Raw genomic sequence first — 19,414 nt, 5'->3', positions numbered from 1 at the left:
TTTGTTTACTATTTGAATTGCTGTTTTCACTGGTGCATGACAAGGTAATTTTTAAATTAGATTTACATTTTTAGAATGATATATTGGGATGTAGGAAGTAAATTGGTTCTAAAGCCCATTTGAGACTTCGGACAATTGCTTACAGTAGGGATAGAGTTATGCTGATAGTAATAACCGAATCCCTATTTTTAAAGATTGAATGCTGCTAAAATAAGAAAAGAATGGGCATTCAGTATTGATTTTCCCCTTGAAGTTAGTGACTCTAAACTGCTTTTTGGACATAAAATTCCAGTTAGCATGTTCCTATTAGATCTGGACAAAACAAGAACCATAACGGTCAGCTTTATGAGTTGAGTCAGGTGAAGGCCAGTATAAATTTTGGAGAATTTGTGCACTGTCATATGAATTTATTTGTATAAAAGGCTTTTTTTAATGAGAGATAAAGGCCTGAATTATACAAGACCACAATTCCTGCCTGGAGGATGGTTCTGGAGAATGTTGTGCTTTGTCTTGTTTTTATAACCATATTTTGTATTTTACAATCAAATTGAACTGTTGTAAGATACTTCATTCTTCAATATGGAAAGGCAGATTTCAAAAGACATAACTGAATGACAATGCTTTGTTACTATTATGGTTGGAAACAGTCCATCTCTTTGGGGATGCCATTTGGGGATAAAGAAATGATCAGAAGCATATTTAAATTGTTCTTACAAATTGTGACACATTTGAAATCAGATGAGATTTACATTCCTGTGATAATTTGGGGTACAAGTTTGAAATTGGCAGTGGAAATGACTTCTCACCATTAAATCAAGAACAAGAAGTTAGCCAAATCCTGGAAGAACTGGAGGATTCCAGAAACTTGGCTGGAAAAAACCTTAAAAGTCATCCAAATCAGTGCTTCCCAATTGTGATATCATGATGAGTTGGGGGAGGGGGATCTGTTGCAAGAAATGGTTATTAATGATAAAGAATCATACTCTGAGTGAATATACTTTGCTTATGTGTTAGGACAAAGTCAAGGTTATCTGTATAACCACATCACTCTAGCTTACTTGCTTACTGTTGCATTTCTTTGAGTGGAGAAGGGAGGGGAGTTATAACTTGATCTCCAGGGAAACTATGCCTTAACCCATAGCAAGCAATTATTGTTGCTGTCCCACCAATAATCATGGCTATTACAAATTACTATAGAGCTTGCGCGTTCTCTGCTGTACTATGCGCTGTATTCCTTGCAAATATTTTTGTATTTTGTCAAACTTTAGGTAAGTCCCCATTAAAACCATTTATTGTGTGTATTGAAGAAGAAATTGAAAACCAAGAGACTAAGAGAAAGAAGGCCACTCCAAGGGGACACATACTATATTGGGTTGAACCCCAGCACCTCCTGCAGGCCTGTTCAGTAAAGATTTGTGATTGAATGAATGTGAGTGTCACCCTGGGGGAATGATTCTCTGTAGTTGGGTATTAGGGAGGTGATAAAGAAGAAAAAGTGGATGAGCAGAGCCTTGAAGTTTAAGGGTGATCACTTAACCTCCTGATTGCCTTCTGATCACTGCTGCAATGAGAGTCTTGGGGTGCAGGGGCACTCAGGAGCAAGGGTCTTCTGAGATATCCTAGAAGTCTATATGGGCCCAAAGGCCTGCCTCAGGTGCAACCTGCCCATGCTCACCAGCACATGTAAGGAGGGGAGCCTCCCAGGTCAGTTCTTCCAAATGCTTCCTATTCCTCTCACAAAGGGGCAAAGCTTAGCATTAGAGTGGAAGAAATGAACTGTGAGTGAAGGAGGCTATTCCTTTGGGGATTTAAAAAATTAAAATGCATGCACAACCAGGGCGATTTTGCCGCTCAAGGGACATTTGACAATGTCTGGAGGCATTTTTGATTGTCACAATCAGATGGGGAGTGCTCCCGGCATCTAGTGGGTAGAGGCCACGGATGCTGCTAAATATCTTACAATGCCCAGGATGGCCCCCCACAACAAAGGAGTATCAGGCCCAAAATATCACTTGTGCTGAGGTTAAGTAACCCTGGTTAGAAGATGAGGTATGTCGGAGTGCAAAGGGCACTGGTCCGTGCCCTTGCTGTGTGGCTTGAGAAAGTCATTTCCCTTCCTCTGGTCTCCGATAATGAGATGTTCGGACCAAATGATATATTAAACCCAACCCCAGCATCCTATACATCTGAGATAACCTGGCTTTCATAAGGCTGCCCACTCGGACGTAAGAACAGGTCCAGCCAAAAGAAAGCTTGGTTTCTATTGTGTCCCTTCCTCTCCCCTTTCCTCCTTCATCCTCCTCCCCACCTTCCTTCATCAGATACTGAATATCTACTATGTGCCAGACATTGCCAGAGGGGGACAGAGGAGGAAATGGAAAGAAGCAACTGCAGACCCTGCCCCAGTGGAGCTCTCAGTCTAGCAGGAAGGAGAGGCCACTGTTAGATCCAGCCTACTGGCCTCGGCACCGAGGGCAAGGCCTGCTGCTGTGATTCACCCAAAAAGGAAGCAAGTCAATGTTTTGCTCCTAAAAGACCTTCTGAGCAGAAAACTCAAGAGAGATTGAGGAGAAACCCCACCAAGGCTGAGGCACATAGCTTAGAGGCAGGCAGACGTTGACACGAGCGCCATCGAGCTCCCTGCAGAGCCCCCGGCCCCACCTTGTTGATGTTGATGTGCAGAGCAGGCCAAGGGGCAGCAGCCTTCGCAGTCTCCAGCTCCAGCTTCTTTAGCTGAGCAGCGGCTTCACTGAAGAGGGCAGGCGCCCCTGGACTCAGTTCTACAAAATGGCCAGAGGGGATAAATCAGGAAAGGTTGAAAGGACAGACAGACAGATTGAGTGATGAAGGATGCTTGCCAGAGCCTGACACCCCAGCACCCTTTCTGCTGGCCTCCTTCTCCTCCACCCACAGCTGAACCCCTTGAGTGTGCCCTGCTGATAAGGATGAGAACATCTAGCATCAAGGTTTCAATGGCCTAACCCCCAACCCTTTACTCCCCACCACATATGAGCTGGGTGGTGCTGGGCAGGTTGCTTTACTCTCTGAGCCCCTGAGCCATTTTTAAATGGAAATAAAATTCCTTACCTTGCAGGGTCTCTGTAAATATTAAATGAGACCTTTCACATACAAATGCTTTATAGATGGAAAAGCACTAGGTAAACTGCAAAGGTTGGTAGTGTGGCTAACCAGCATATAAATGTGCCCTTAAAGACCATGTTATGTTCCTGAAACCAAATCCACTGATTTTGATTTCTGTACCATTTTGGATTAATTTGCTAGAACTCCTCCCACTAACTTGAATTTACCTATTAATGCGTGGAATATTATTTAATACAGTAAGTATTCATTAACTATTCAGTATTTATTATGCATTAAAACTTTTGCCAAGTATTGTTAGCTTTTAGGATCCGAGGAGCTGTGATAAAGGGGAATGAGGTATAATTCTAGTCTAGTGGGGGAGATGATGTATGTACAGAAACTCCAAATAAGAGTGGTAAAGGTTTATTTAATTGCTGTAAGAGCACGTGGGAAGAGACTCCAAAGGTAAGAATGGGGGAGGGGTGTTAAGGAAAGTTTCACTGAAGAGATAACATTTGAGCTGGCCCCTGAAAGATGTGTAGGAGTTCACAGGGTAGGGAAAAGCATTCTAGGCAGAGGGAACAGCAGGTGCAAAGGGCAGAGCTGGGACACAGCACAGCATTTGGCGAGTGGAGAGTAGTTCCGTGTCCCTGGAGAGTGGTAATGAGTGGGGGGCCAGGAGGATTGGGAGGGGCCTGGCTGTGTGCGGCCATTCCTAGAGATGGGCTTTATCCCAGGACAGTGGAAAACCTACTGAAAAGTTTTAGGGCAGGACAGCAATCTGATCAGATGTCATTAAGAGATACCACGTTGCACCACAATGTGGAGATGGGCTGGAGGGAATGCCCTTGGGAGGCTGCCACAGTTATCCAGGTACAAAAAGATGAGGCCTGGAGTACGGTGAGGGCACCATGGATAGTGGTGGGGGGTACAGAGTTTCTGATTCTTTAAGACCAGATGAGTTCCCATTTCCAGCTCAGCCAACCCAGAATTGTTGACCATGGTCTGCAGGTGAAGGCTGAATGGCTCATCCTATTTCATTGGTTCACAGATTCATGAAATTTCAAGGCTAGAAGATTCCTTGGAGAGCATCTCACCACACCCTACCCCATTTAATAGATGAGAAAAACAAGGATCACAGAGGGGACTTTGTTCACTAGTGAGAATGAGAATTGACATCTCGGGATTCTCGCCCCTAACTCAGCACTTTTCAAACCATATGTGATTAAAAAAAAAAACAAAAAACAGTTCTTTCCCCCCAATCCATTGTAGACCAGTTCTTTTGTAAAATATAATAAAAGTGAATTTTCAGAAAAAGAAAAGAAAATAACAGACACGCAAAATCCAAGTCCACATTTAAAAATTAGATCTAACATATATAAAATCACTCTGACGTATTGCTAAAACTGTTTCCAATTGCTTACTCTCCTTTTCCGTCCGTCTTGCACCAGGACCTGGTAACGGTGCCCCGACTCGAACATAGCTCCACCTGACAGCACCTGGCTCTCAGAAGTGGCAATGTCAGATGTGGAGCAATATGGGTTTTTTCAGTAATTAGGGAAGTAGAAACTCCCTCTTTCCATTGCATGAGCCAGCAGTTCTCTGGGTACTGCCCAAGCAGAGAATTGCTAAGGAACTTAGAGAGAGAATTATTTTATCTTGTAATGATATCAGAGTTTACTGGTAAACCTTCATCCCTAAATTGGCTCCAGCTAAATAAACAAGGCTCTTGCCTGCTCTTGCCCAACCTGGTAACCCAGCACTACCATCACAGTTACCTGCTATCCTGAGTGTCCTTCCTGAGGACCTAGGGAAGCCACCCATGCCCTGCCTCTCTGCCCTCACCCTGCCCAGCCCCCTCACCCCTGCTCACTCGCAAGGGACTTGCAGCTGGAGTTTGGGGATCTCGCAGGCCCCTCTTTGTTCTCCAGGGCCAGAGAGAGACCATAGTTTGGGTGGTGCTGGTGCTGGTGCTGGTGGTGGTGCTGGTGCTGGTGCTGATGGTGCCTTCCGGAAGCTTTGGCGGTGAATGGCGTGCCCCCGTTCTCCTCGATGCCAAAAGGCAGCCGGTCTGAGCTGCTGAGCACTGGGGAAGGTAGCGGGTAGCTGTGGAGAGGGACAAAGTCAGGATTTAGAAAAGCAAAACGCTTGGTTATTCCTGTGTGTACTTTAAAGAACAGTCTCTAAATGGGAAAAAGAACTTCAAAAACATAATAACAAAAAAATTATTCGTTAACCCTCCTATGACAAGATCATGATACAAACCAGAAGCCTTGGTCTCACATTCTCTTCTTCTCTATTACCCCCAACACACAGAAAGCACTTGTCAACTTTATGGCTATGACATCTTTTAATTCCAGTGGCTCCTCTTGTTTTCACTAGCATCACCCTATTTGGAGCATTTTCCACCCTAGAATCTGATAGCAGATGCCTACAGGTCTCCCTGCCCCTGCTCCCTCCTTCTGCCCATCCTCCTGAGAAGCCAGAGTGGAGTTCTAATTCTGTCCCAGAGCGTGTCACTCCTCTCTCAACAACCCTGAACACAGCTCTATCACTGGTGATACTAAACCAGTTTTCAGACAGAAACCTTTTTAGAAATTGGATGAGAACCTTGGACCTTCCCTGCCGAAAAAGGCACCAAGATGCAACATTTCACTCACAATTTCAGGTCCTCTAAAGCCCCTCCACAGAGCCAAGTTAGGAGCCCTTGCATGCAGGATAAAATCCAAATTCCTTCCTGTGGCATTCATGGCCCCCATGATCTCGTCCCATTTGCTGCTCGTGCATCTCCTGTGACATCCTTCTCTACACCCTAATTCCTTCCTATCCTGATGCCTTCTTCCTTTCTCTGTCCCCTGGAGTCTTTCCTCATCCCTCAACCCAGGGGAAACACCCCTTTCTCCAAGAAGACCTCCAGCCCTTAATACCTGTGCTAGTTTGGATATATTATATCCCACCAAAAGCCATATTCTTTAATGCAGTTTTGTGAGAGAAGACGTATTAGTGTTGATTAGGCTGGAATCCTTTGATTGAGTGTTTCCATGGAGATGTGACTCAATCAACTGCGGGTGGAATGTTTGATTAAGTTATTTCCATGGAAAAATGGAATCCGTGGATTCAGGGTGGGTCTTGATTTAATCACTGGAGTACTATAAAAAGAGCTCACAAACAGAAGGACCTCAGAGCAGCTGAGAGGGACATTTTAGAGAACAGCTGAGAGAGACATTGTGAAGACAGTTGTTGAAAGCAGACTTTTTCTGACGCTTTGATGATGCTAGCCCAGTGTCTGCTCTGGAGAAGCTAAGAGAGGACAAAACACCCCAAGAGAAACATTTTGAAGAATGCACAGGAGCTGAGAGAGGAGTTGGAACACAACCTGGGATCAGCAGACACCAGCCACATGCCTTCCCAGCTAACAGAGGTTTTCCGGACACCACTGGCCTTCCTTCGGTGAAGGTATTCTTGTGTTTGATGCCTTCATTTGGACATTTTCATGGCCTTTAGACTGTAAATTTGTAACCAAATAAACCCCCTTTATAAAAACCAATCCATTTCTGGTATTTCACATGATGGCAGGATTAGCAAACCAGAACAATACCCAAGTCAAATGTCTCCTTTTCACATTGCCCAGCAGAGTTAACCCCTCTTTCTGCTCCACCCGATAGCCCAGCTCTCTTCTGCTGGCTCCTTCATTCTGCTTTCAAATTGCTCACACCCGAGTGCAAAAAAGAGTTCCAGAGACTTTGTGATATGGTCGGGTTCAATCACACTAGAACACCTGCTAAACATCATAGAAGTGGAGGCAACTAATTCTTCTGGGGGAAGGTGAAAGTTTGGGAAAGATGAAATAAGGGAGGGAACATGTGAGGGAAATTTTAAATTTTGGTGGACACTCATTGTTCTAGTTTGCTAATGCTGCCGGAATGCAAAACACCAGAGATGGATTGGCTTTTATAAAAGGGGGTTTATTTGGTTACACAGTTACAGTCTTAAGGCCATAAAGTGTCCAAGGTAACACATCAGCAATCGGGTACCTTCACTGGAGGACGGCCAGTGATGTCCGGAAAACCTCTGTTAGCTGGGAAGGCACATGGCTGGTGTCTGCTCCGAAGTTCTGGTTTCAAAATGGCTTTCTCCCAGGACATTCCTCTCTAGGCTGCAGTTCCTCAAAAATGTCACTCTTATTTGCACTTGGGGTATTTGTCCTCTCTTAGCTTCTCCAGAGCAAGAGTCTGCTTTCAACGGCCATCTTCAAACTGTCTCCCATCTGCAGCTCCTGTGCTTTCTTCCAAGTGTCCCTCTTGGCTGTAGCAAGCTTGCGCCTTCTGTCTGAGCTTATATACTGCTCCAGTAATCAAGGTCCACCCTGAATGGGCAGGGCCACGCCTCCATGGAAATTATCTCATCAGAGTCATCACCTACAGTTGGGTGGGGCACATCTCCATGGAAACACTCAAAGAATTACAATCTAATTAACACTGATAGGTCTGCCCACACAAGACTACATCAAAGATAATGGCATTTGGGGGGACATAATACATTTAAACCAGCACATTCATGAAAGAAAATTCTTTTTCTTATAGGAAACCCCATTCCTTGTGTTCATGCAGAGTAGATGTATCCCCTTTGGGGGTAGGCTTGAGACTCTTATCTGGGCAGTCAGAGCCCCCCATTCTCTTAGGCTGAGTGATTTATCTGGAGCGTGATCCAATTAGGGCCAATCAGAGTTTTCCCCAAGACTTGACACATGAAAACTGAGAGAAAGGGTTTCTTGTCCTTCCTTTTTGATAGACAAGCATGGCCATGCTTTTGTGGGTCCTGAGCACTTTTGCCTTCATCCTCTCTCCTTAAAAAAATATTAAAAGTGATATTTTACAACTGTTGGTATAAGGATGAATATATTAATATCATACATTAAACCTTTTTTTTTCAACTTAAAGTTCATTTTTTTCTTTTGATATTAAAAGAAATTATAACCATTTTGGGGCCTCTAAAAGTAAAAGTACTGTGGTCCAAGGCACAGTGCCTTCTGTACTGAATAGGTAAGTCAGCCCTGGCTGTAAGGATAATAGAATTTGACTCTACTTGTCACCATTTTCCCTGGACACAAAGAAGGCATCTCTGAGAATGAAGCTGATGCACAAAGAGAGACAAGACGAGCAGAGAATAAAGATAAATGGTGACAGAGAAAAAACTCTCATGGTATCTTTTGAGCACCTGGTTCCAGCCATGCTTGAAGCTGGCATACTCTGAACACTAAAGTTACATAGCCCAGAAAACTATTTTCTCTTTGTTGTTGTTTTGTTCTTGTTGCTATTTTGCTTAAAGTAGTTGGATTTCTCCCATTTGTAACTCATGTGCTCTAAATCAAAGGAGATGTGATGTTTTGTGTTTTTTTTTAACTTGTTATTTTAAAATATTTTCAAACTTACAGGAAAGTTGCAAAAATAAAACAGAAACAATACATGGAATTCCAGTGTACACCCTCTCCCCCCCCACACACACTGAGATACCCAGATTCATCAGCTATTAGCATTTCTCCACATTCGTTACATCATTCTATATTTTGCTATTTTTGTTTGGCAGGGGAGGTTCAGGTGGAAGAGGTAGACACAGCTATTCCAGGTCTTAGGAATAGTATGAGCAAAGGAATGGCGGTTGAAGGAGCCGGAGGCTGGAGGAAAGGGAATGAGGAGGGAAGTGGCCAGAGGTGAAGTTTCGAAGACAAGCTGGAGCTGATATGAAGGGTTCAGTGCGCCAGGTCATCCCGCGGGAACATGGCACCAAGAAAAGGCTTTGAGCAAGGGTGAGACATGGTCAGGGTTCCATTGTAGAAAGTGCATTTTGAGCACGGTGTGGAGGACAGACTGGTGGGAGAGAAGCTGGAAATAAAACCTCAGGACTGCAAGACGGTGGTGCCTGGAGTGAAGTGAGCAGCCCACTGGGGGTATTTCTAAGTGTGAGCAGGGTTTGCAGGCCTGGCTGGGGGATAGGGGTAGGAGGCATTGCGGAGGCATCTGCTGCAGATGCAGGATACGTTCCTAATGAAACTATTCTGGTTGGCCCCACATTGCCCCAAGGCTGGACCCTCTCTCACCCACCTTGGCTGCCTCCCAGAGACTTTGCTCAAGGACAGTGTTCTGGTTTGCTAATGCTGCTGGAATGCAAAACACCAGAGTTGGATCGGCTTTTATAAAGGGGGTTTATTTGGTTACACAGTTATATTCTTAAGGCCATAAAGTGTCCAAAGTAAACCATCAACAATCAGTTGCCTTCACTGGAGGATGCCTAATGGTGTCCGGAAAACCTCTGTTAGCTGGTAAGGCACGTGGCTGGCGTCTGCTCCAAAGTTCTGGTTTCAAAATGGCTTTCTCCCAGGACGTTCCTCTCTAGGCTGTAGTTCCTCAAAAATATCACTCTTAGTTGCTCTTGGGGCATTTGTCCTCTCTTAGCTTCTCCGGAGCAAATGTCTGCTTTCAGACACCGTCTCCAAAATGTCTCTGTAAGCTGCAGCTTCTCTCTCAGCTCCTGTGCTTTCTTCAAAGCGTCCCTCTTGGCTGTACCTCCTCTTCAAAATGTCACTCTCAGCTGCATTGAGTTCCTTCTGTCTGTCAGCTCATTTATATGGCTCCAGTGATTTAATTTAGACACACCCTGAATGGGTGGGCCAACACCTCCATGGAAATTATCCAGTCAGAGTCATCACCCACAGTTGGGTGGGGCACATCTCCACGGAAACACTCAAAGAATTACAATCTAATCAACACTGATACATCTGCCCACACAAGATTACATCAAAGATAATGGCGTTTTGGAGGACATAATACATTCAAACCAGCACAGACAATCTTGCACCTCTCCTCTCTCCAACCTGAAACATAACCATGGGCATCCACCTTCCCCATGGAGGGAGCTGTGGGGTTAGTGTAAAGTGCACAGGTTGGAGTTGAAAGACCTGAGCTCTAGTGTTACTTCTACCCTAATCTTGCTGTGGGACCCTGAGCAGTCACTCTGAGCCCTGGTTTCCTCATCTGTCACATAAATGGGTGCTTGGGACACAGTAGGTGCTCCCTGAATATTTGACTGATGAAAGAATGAATGGATTAATGAATAAATGGATTAATGAATAACATGCCCAAGGAAGTTATTGAGTTAGGATTTGACAACACCTCTGCTGACTCCAAAGCCTGCGCTCTTGATCATTATCTTGACATGTCTTTCAAACATGTTGAAAAAAATATTCCTAAAGAGGTCAGAGACCGGGAGCTCAGTACCGAGAAAATTCCCTTCTGCCTGGAAGAACTGGAGAGGGCTTCACAACTTGTCTTCCACTCTGCCCTTCCTCCTTGTTACTGCCACCCATTAGAGGACTGAGTGGACACTGCAATTGCCTAGGAGGGAGGGGACGAATCAGAGAAACACTGAAAATAAGAGAGATACAGGAGACAGGGGAGATATTGGCTGGATTTGAGAAGGGGAGGACACGGAGACCTGGAGGAATCAGAAAATTCCAAAAGCATTAAGCTGGAGGATCAGACAAAGGACATGTCATAAATAGGAAAAAGGAGGTGAAGAATGAGGGCTGCTTTGAGGAAAGAAAACTACGATTTCAAATGAATTATAGAGTGTGCAAATGAATACCCAAAGGGAAATGTCCTGCAGCAGAGATCTGGCATACCGTCAGAGCTAGAGATGGAGTTGGGAAGCTTTGAGTAAGAACTTCTCAGGGATGGCAAATAGATGTCATCTCCTATGCCATCTCCAATCGCTTCTCACTCTTTGCTTGGAGTGCCACATTGAGGAGGATTCTGAGGTTGTGCCCAGATAAAAGGAAAGAGAGTGCTGTGATTGATTAGTGATGTCTGCCATGGCCTTGGAAGGGGGCAGTGGTATCAAAGGATAAGTATCATGCATTTGTCTTTCCAATTTAAAATTGTGTGGCTTTTTTATTTCAAGGAACCTAGAGTGAAGAGTTAAACAGGAATATGTATATATTTAATAACATGTCAAATAAAATAGTCACATGTGACTTTCACAGTACAGCCATTTACAGGAGAGACCAAGAAAGAGACAATTGAGCAGAGAAATAGATGAGGGTCAGAGAGGCTCCTGAAGCTGCAACCAGGAATTTTGCAAGGGAAAGGGGCTTGAGAAAAGCAAAAGTTCCTAAGCAGGCCATGGAATCACTCACCTGGGAGCTTTCTCAGCTCATACACGCTGGGACCATCCTGGAGATTCTAATTCATGCATTTTCCCGAGCTTAGGAGAAGGGTTGTGGGGTCATGGATCTGTTAAAGAAACCACAGGCAGCACTGCTGCCCACAGCCTCATGGGTTGTTCCCTGTAAAACTCCAGGAGGCGCCATTCACATAGACTATGATGTAAATGGCGTCCTCCAGAGTTGTGCATCTGCACAGTCCACAGGGACCTCAGAGAGGGTCAAAGCCCACCCTAGAGTTGCCAGTGGAACCCAGCAACCCACGAGCCTCAGGGCCCACTAGCTAGGGTTCAAGGAGATGAAGCCAGCTCCAGGCTCACCATCAACAGAGACTGAGGCTCAGGAAGTTTCCATGTAGATCTATAGTCACAGGAAACATTTCACCCACAATATGAGAAAATGAGACAAGGTCTTCTCAAATGTATTGTGTGGGAAACACTGTTAAGTAGTCACAATATCATAGTACTCAGAAATTAATCCAAAAGAGTCACATCTGGGGTTTTTCTATGGCATTCTGGAAAGGAGCTCACAGGCCCTGGTTCTCAAACAGGGTGATGGAGGAGGGGTATGTAGGCTCCAGGCTCTGCTGCCACGAGCCAACAGTCGGGAAGGAATTGGTTGTTCAAGAAGCAGGCTGTACTGTGCCCAGCACTGTGCTCGGCAATTTGTGTTCAGTTTTCACAGTGATCCTGCAAGGATGCGGGTGATGCCTCATTTTACACTGGGGTTTAGGAAGGGTAAGAAACTTTCCCGGTTGGTAAATGCAAAATGAGAGATGGAACCGGACCTAATTTCTTCTCTTCTCTTTCCACCTCATTCTACCTCCAACTCCAGAGAAGTTGGTGTTCCTGCTGGGGCCTGAGTCATACGGGACTTTATTGACCGTTTTAGGGGTAGGCACAGCACTGAGGAACTGGTGAGGTTGGGGGGGACTTCTTCAGCCATTCCTAATCCCACATGTTCTCCCAACCAGAGCCAAACATTTGGTGTGTTTTGAACGAATAGGGCCCTCCAGAATCTACCTCCCGAACTGTGACCAGGGCAGGACCAGGATGGGTTGGGGGTTGGGGGTCCTAAGCCAGAGTGCAGGGCTTTCTCTCAAGAACAAAGTCAGGAGAGACTGGGGTGCTCAGAGGAGCCAGTCACACCCCTTTACAGCTCAGCCAGGTTCTGGGCTCAGACATCATCCTGGCTGGTGGTTTTCAACCCTGATTAAATATTGGAATCATCAGGGATGGGAATGTAAAATGGTACAACCACTTTGGAAAACTGTCTTGTAGTTCCCCAAAGAGTTAAACATAGGTTTGCCATATGACCCAGTAATCCCACTCCTTGGTGTATAACCAAGAGAAATGGATATATAAGTCCATACAAAAACCTGCACATGAATGTTCATAGCAGCATTATTCATAACAACCCAAATGCCCATTGACAGATGAACGGATTAAAAAAAATGTGGTAAATCAGTACACTGGAATATTATTCAGCCATAAAGAGGAATGAAGTTCTGGCACATGCTATACACAACATGGTTGGACCTTGAAAAGTATTATGTTGAGTGAAATAAGCCAGACACAAAAGGAGACATATTGCATAATTCCATTTACATGAAATACCTGAACAGGCAAAGCCACACAGATAGAAATGAGATTTGTGGTTGCCTAGGGCTGGAAAGCATGGGGGGAATGGAGAGTGACTGCTGATGGATATGGGGTTTCTTTTACAGGGGATGAAAATGTTCTAAAATTAGATTGTAGTGATGGTTGCACAACTTTGTGAAAATACTTAAAACCATTGGAAAAAAAAGAGAAAAAAAATTGAATTGTACAATTTAAATTGGTGAACTGTACAGTATGTGATTTATATCCCAATAAAACTCTTAAAAAAAAAACCCAGGGGAGGTTTTGAAAAATCAGTGCTCGGGCCCTTCTTAGACCAACAACGTCACAGTCTATCTCCAAATCCAACATGCACCCAGGGTTGAAGACCACCATCTGAGGCCAGCCTCTGCATTCTGCACATGGGGAAACAGGGGCTGCCAAGGGGAGTGAGGTAACCAGGATGCCACAGGTAACTGGCTGAGCCTCCTGCCCCATGTACTGTCCATCTGCCACATCCTCCCACCTGCCTCAGCTTCTATTTAAGGCAGCAAACACACCCATCAGGAAACGCACAAAGCCTCCTCAGAACTCCACTGCCCCAGACATCCTTGGGCATGCAGCTTGTCTTCCCAATGATACGAGCTTTGTAGGATCAGAGACTGTCACGCCGCATGTTTTTGTGTCCTCCACTGTACTAAGTAAAATGCTAAGCACACAACAGGGGCCCAGTGTTCACACTGGTTGGATTGAGATTCAAATGAAATATCAATGCACTCAATACATGTCTGAGTGCCAACTCTTGGGCCTGGCACTGTGCAGACAAATGAGATACCGCCTTGTCCTCAACAAGCTCACTGCTGAGTTACCAGTACAAGGCAGTGCTGTGATAAGGGCAAGCATGGGGATCTGTGGATGAGCAGAATGAGGGTTCCCATCCCAGCCTGGGGAGGAGCCCAGCCAGAAAGATTTCCTGGGGAAGGGGAAGCACTGGGCATTCCAGGCAGTGGGGTCCGGCAAGTGCTAAGGTCTGGAGTTGACAATGTTGGCGGACTGGTGAAGGGACTTGAGACCTGAGTTTTGGATGGATTCCCTTATATAAGCATGAGACTGAGCTGCCTGCTCTTAAACTTTTATTTTGCACATTTGGATTAACTCATCTGGTATTTGTATATTGGGGGAGTAAATTCCTAACTTTTTTTTTTTTTAATGAAGAATCAATCATCCCCACATCACCAAAGGAATAATTCATCCTGCCACATCTTCTCTCTGTGCCCGTCACCTTCCTGAGTGTTCTCCAATCCATTCCCTGCTCATTCCCTGACGTACTATTTCCAAGAAACTGCATTTCCCAGGCTCCCTGCCCTCTGGTTTCTGGGTGTTTGGCCAAAGGGAGGCACTGGCAAAGACGGGAGAATGGGAGAAGGGGAGAAGTCGGGGCCTTTCCCTCTCTTTGTACCTCAGGTGTTTCCAGTAGCAGCTATGTCCTCTGGTCGTTCCAATGCCCATTGAGCTGGCTTCCCGTGGTCCCAGCTTCTATTGCAACCCTAAATCCTGGGTGCTAGGATGTCCTTTGTCCCTCCTGCTCTAAGAGTGATGAGCAGGTTCTAGTCTTTCTCTAGTCTCTAGGTTGCCTCACTGTCCGATTTAGCTTCTTAGTTCTTTCGTCCCTTGTGTAACCAGTTCCCTGCATTAAACTCCCCCTGTAAGAAATGCCTACAGTGGTTTCAGTTTTCCTGTCTGCCCGGTGGATACACAACATATTCTTGTGTCTGTTTCTGTATTTTATGCTTTTGTTGATTCATTTATCTATTGCTAAATCTAAGCACCAGATTGTCTTACTTGCTTTTGTTTTAATATGTTTTTATATCTGAGGGGACAAATCATATTCCCTTTCCAAATCTCCTTATTTTTCTTTTTTCTTGGTTGTTACCATGCATTTACTCTTCTAGATCACGTTAGGATTACAGATTACTCTAGAACTAATTCAGGTTACCACAAAAAAATCCCACTGACATTGTCATTGGGAGCATTATAGATTATGAACTTATTTGGGAAGAATATTTCCATATGGAACAATACTTCTTTGCATTTATTCAGATCTTTTAAAATGTCCTTCTGTCAGGATTTTAAATTTATTCATAATTGTATGCTACATGCATATCTTATTAACTTTATTCCTAGGTGTTTTTCAGTTTTGTCAGAACTGTATATGGGATTTAATTAATTACATTTCCTCTGTTTTGTTTTGTTTTTAACTGCTGGATATACAAAAACTACTGACTTGAGGATATTTCTACTTCTAGTCATTTTGCTGACTTCTCTTATTAGTTGGAATTCACTTGGATTTTAAGGAGATAATCACATGGCTTTTATTTCTTTCTTTCCAATATTTAGTCCTGATTTTGTTTTCTTGGTGTATTGCATTGGTCAGGTCTCCAGAAGGATGTATATTAGAGTCTTCCTTGTCTTATTTCCAAAGTTTACAGATTTTCTAGTGTTTCAACATTACATGTTGATTTAAGACAAATTCTACCTAGATTAGAAAGAGTCTTTCTTCAGCTTATTAAAAATCATGAGAGATTAGCACAACTTAGAAAATTCTGAGTGAATTCATGCTTTTCCCAAGAGAACACCACTTCCTTTACTAAGTGCTTAAAAACCATCTGTTCTCAAACTTTCCTGTACTGCCATCAAGCTTACCAGTTCAGTTTTTGGAATTCATTCTTTGAGGAACTGTATGATGTTTTCCTCTATACTTTTCCAGCATTTGCCCCAAGCCCCATTGTTTTCCAAAGGGTACCGATGCTGACTGAGCTGACGTGCAAAAAATTTTCTCAGTATTCTGGGGGGCCATTTTGGAGCCTGAAGATTTGAACTAATCATAAAGCAGCAGAATACCACCTAACTACTCTCATTCTTATCTTGGATTTCAGTTTCTTCCCTTTACCTTCTGCAATCAGTATATTGACTGGCTTCCTTGTTGAAAAATAAAAAGGCAAAACAGAAGTTGAGTAGTTCTTCTGTCCTGTTAATCTCACACACCATCCTCAAGAATGGCTGTTATTAATTGTTCACCTTTTTGTTCCAATCAAAGCATGCATCTACAAAACTTTAAAAGTCTTTTTTAAAAAAGTCTGTGTTAAATTGTGGGTTTATCTCAGAGGATACTGAAAGTCTTCCTCACTCAGATTATCTAAGATATACCCACAGTCCACATGATAAAAATATTCCCCTTTAGATCTATCTTTTTGTTATTTTTGGAATCTGATTTAAAAAAAAAAAAATAGAATACACTCAAGATTCAACTCTGAGTTCCAATCATTTCATATTAACAATCCCAAGATGTCAGGGTCATTTTCTTCCAAGGACCTTGTCACTTCCACTTTACCAATTTGGTCTTTCTTGCTGGCCAGAATTCAGGTTAAAACAGCAGTCCCTGTAGTGTTTCTTCTGCCTTCCAAACAACCAAATTGTCAGCCAGGCAGGCCAAGAAGTCAACAGATGCTCTGCTTTTAACAGAATGCCAATGTCTTGATGGCCAAGAAGTCTCCCACAGGTACCATGCCACACCTTTGTGACAGCTTGATGGCTCTCAGGAAAGCACAGTGCACCTGCTCCATCCAGTCCTCCAGCATCTTGTCTGGATCACTCACTGCACACTCACGTGCTTCCCATGCTCGGAGGGTCTCTTTCACTTACACCTGTCATGAGTCTCAACTCCATGGCTGGCTTCCTGAAGGCAGGACATCTCCTATGTAGCCCATACGGTAGCTCACGCACTCTCCAAACACATTTCAAAGAACTGCTCAGACCCTCCAGAACAGCTCTGATGGAGAGAACTGGTTCTTGTCTTATTTTTAGCCATATATGGGGACAACCCCATATTCCGAATCAGAACTAAAGCATAGGGGAGATACTGACAATGATCTCAGCAGAACTTCCCAACTGATGGGCCTCAAAAGGATTACAGGTGGGCTGAGCCATTTATTCTCTTAGCCCTTGGAGCAAGAGGACAGGATTTGGGAGCCTGGCGCCTCAAGCAGACGTATCTGCTCACCCCAATGTGCCATACAAGTATTATCATCTTCTACGTGTGCCAAGGAAAAAGAAAAATTTGAGAGACAATGCCATAGTCCATATCCAGTCCACGAGCCTAGAACTGAGGCTCTCCATTTCTTAGTGAAATTAATTCAAGTACCATATTTTTATAACAGGGGATATCAGCCAGAATCATAGCTCTTGGCAGCATATTGCTGTTTTATTCATGCTCTCTTAACTACTCGTAGATGAGAAAAACCAAAAGCTAATATTTTGAGTGTCTAGCAACATTCCATCTATTAACTTACATAATCCTCCAACAATATTTGAGGGGACAATTATTATCCCTATTTTACAGATCGGGAAACAAGAGCAGAGAAATTAAGTAACTTTCCCAAAGTCAACAGCTAGTAAAGGCTGAGCTTGGATTTGAACCCAGGCAGCCTGACTCTAGAGCCCTGTGCTCTCTTAAGTGCTAAGTGGCAATCCTTTGCTGTTTGGATGACAGCAGCAGGGTAATAATGTAAAAAGAACCCTGACTGGCTCTCAGCTTTGGCTTCGCTACTGCTTAGTTCTGTAACCTTAGGTAACTCCGCATATCTGCTTCCCAGACACTGCTTTTTGGACAAACATTTCTTAAGCACTAAATGCCAGGAACTACAGCTCAATGAAATAATTTGATATCAGCCATGTCTAACTGAAGGATGAGAAAAGGTACATTTACTCATCATGGTTTCCAAGACCCTGTCAGTTATTTCAATTTTAATCTAGTGGAAATTAAACAGGAGTGGGTTTTTAGACCAACATATTGCTACATGTTCTATTGAATTCATTGCAAGAATACCATGCAACAGTATACAGTGTGTATTTGTAAAAACCGTGTTTTTTTCGTAATGAATTTAAGAATAAAATTGTATCAATGTCTTAGAAAGGCAACACATTGTCAGTGTTAGGTCTAGTAATTAGGGATGACTTCCTGCAGTAGCTTAGTGGTTTCATTAAAAAAAAAAAAAAAGACTAGAGACAAAAGAAGACCCTACCCCATTTTGACTTGAAAAAATCAAATATTCCTTTATACAGACCAGTCATGACCAGAAGGAAATTTCCGCAATTTATATTTCTTTCAAGAAATTTTCCAATCAATCAACTTGGATCTAATTCTAGTGTTAGCACAGGCAATGTATGAATCCATACTAGATTGGAAGCTCTTCTGGGGCCAAAGAAGGCATCTCTTTCTATGTTAGTCCCCAGCCCTCACTATAGTACCTAGCACAGCAGAACAGGGTAGTAAATATTTGTCAAATAAATGTTTCAGTGCACTAAATTTTAATTCTTAGATAATTTATCAAGTGTCTATTCATAAATTTCCCTTTGATCATGAATTCACTAGTTGTTCCAACATTACATTTAGTCTGTGCAAAACTGCATGCCATGCCTTAAGAGATGATGTGATCCTTTAAGGCTCATTGGCAGCTGGGTCTCTGTCTCTTGTGAGCTGGAATAGGATACGTGCCTCCATCTTTGAGTCTGTGGTTTTTCTTTGGCAAAACCGCTATCAGATGGTTCCAATGAATGACTGTAAGCAGGTGAAGCAGGCCTCGGCGTTTTTCTGCCAGAAAATCCATCTTGTCCTGATGTATTCTTGCTAAGTTTTACAATGCCCTTCTCATTGTGTCCATACGTGTGTACCCGTTTGTGTGTGAAGCTGTCAGGAAGGGCTCTATAATTTTGCAGAGATACCTAATGTGGTGGATCAAAACATGTCTCTTGCAAAGGCAAATTCAAGTCCTAACCCCGTGTCCTGCGGGTGTGAACTCATTTGTAAGAAGGATCTTTGAACATCCTATTTGGATAAGGCCAAATCGGATCAGGAAGGGCCTTAATGCAGTATGGCTGCAGTTTTTTTAAGCAGAGGATATTCAGAAGTGGTCAGTCAATGGAAACTGAGGGACATACTGTCATGTGATGGAGGCAGAGATGAATTTATAAGCCAAGAAATGCCAAGGATTTTCAAGGATTGCCAAGGATGCCAAGGATTGCCAGCCCAGCAACAAAATGCCACCGACTCTGTGAGAAAGCACGGCCTGGCAATACCCTGATTTTGGACTTCTAGCCTCCAAAACTGTGAGCCAATAAATTCCTGTTGTTTACGCCAATCAGTGTTTGGTATTTGTCATAGCAGCCCTGGCAAACTACACCTGGGATTTTAGCAATTTCAGCTCAATTTCAGGATCTGAGTCCAGAGAATTAATATTTCATGAATTCGTTTTCACACAGAGGCTCATGACTAAGGGTTTATTCAATCTTTTTCCTGCCTTAAAAAAAAATCTTAACACAAATACAGTTGTTTTCCTTTACAGCATTCACTTCCAATGAGTCTAACAATGCTTTCTCTCCTTGGTTTCCTACAAATTATTTCATCTCTCATTTCTGCATTCCGGTGCCTACTCTTTGCCTTAAGTGAAGAAGATTCTTT

At 43.5% G+C, this 19,414-nt stretch overlaps 1 protein-coding gene across 4 annotated transcripts in view; it reads right to left on the bottom strand.

The window, feature by feature from the left end:
- EPB41L4B (erythrocyte membrane protein band 4.1 like 4B) overlaps window positions 1-19,414 on the bottom strand; it is a 149,672-nt gene that overhangs the window by 44,822 nt on the left and 85,436 nt on the right. For all 4 annotated transcript variants that reach the window (XM_037797899.1, XM_037797901.1, XM_037797900.1 and 1 more), the window contains exons 16-17: window positions 4,955-5,187; window positions 2,662-2,780 (exon numbers count right to left, since the gene is read on the bottom strand). In XM_037797899.1, the coding sequence (XP_037653827.1) occupies window positions 2,662-2,780; window positions 4,955-5,187 (352 nt within the window). The remainder of the gene's footprint in view (window positions 1-2,661; window positions 2,781-4,954; window positions 5,188-19,414) is intronic.

This window comes from Choloepus didactylus, chromosome 10 (assembly GCF_015220235.1).
Source record: "Choloepus didactylus isolate mChoDid1 chromosome 10, mChoDid1.pri, whole genome shotgun sequence".
In the NCBI taxonomy this organism is placed as follows: Eukaryota; Metazoa; Chordata; class Mammalia; order Pilosa; family Megalonychidae; genus Choloepus; species Choloepus didactylus.
The sequence above is the reverse complement of the archived record's forward strand: the minus strand, read 5'-3'. Positions and strand labels throughout refer to the sequence as shown.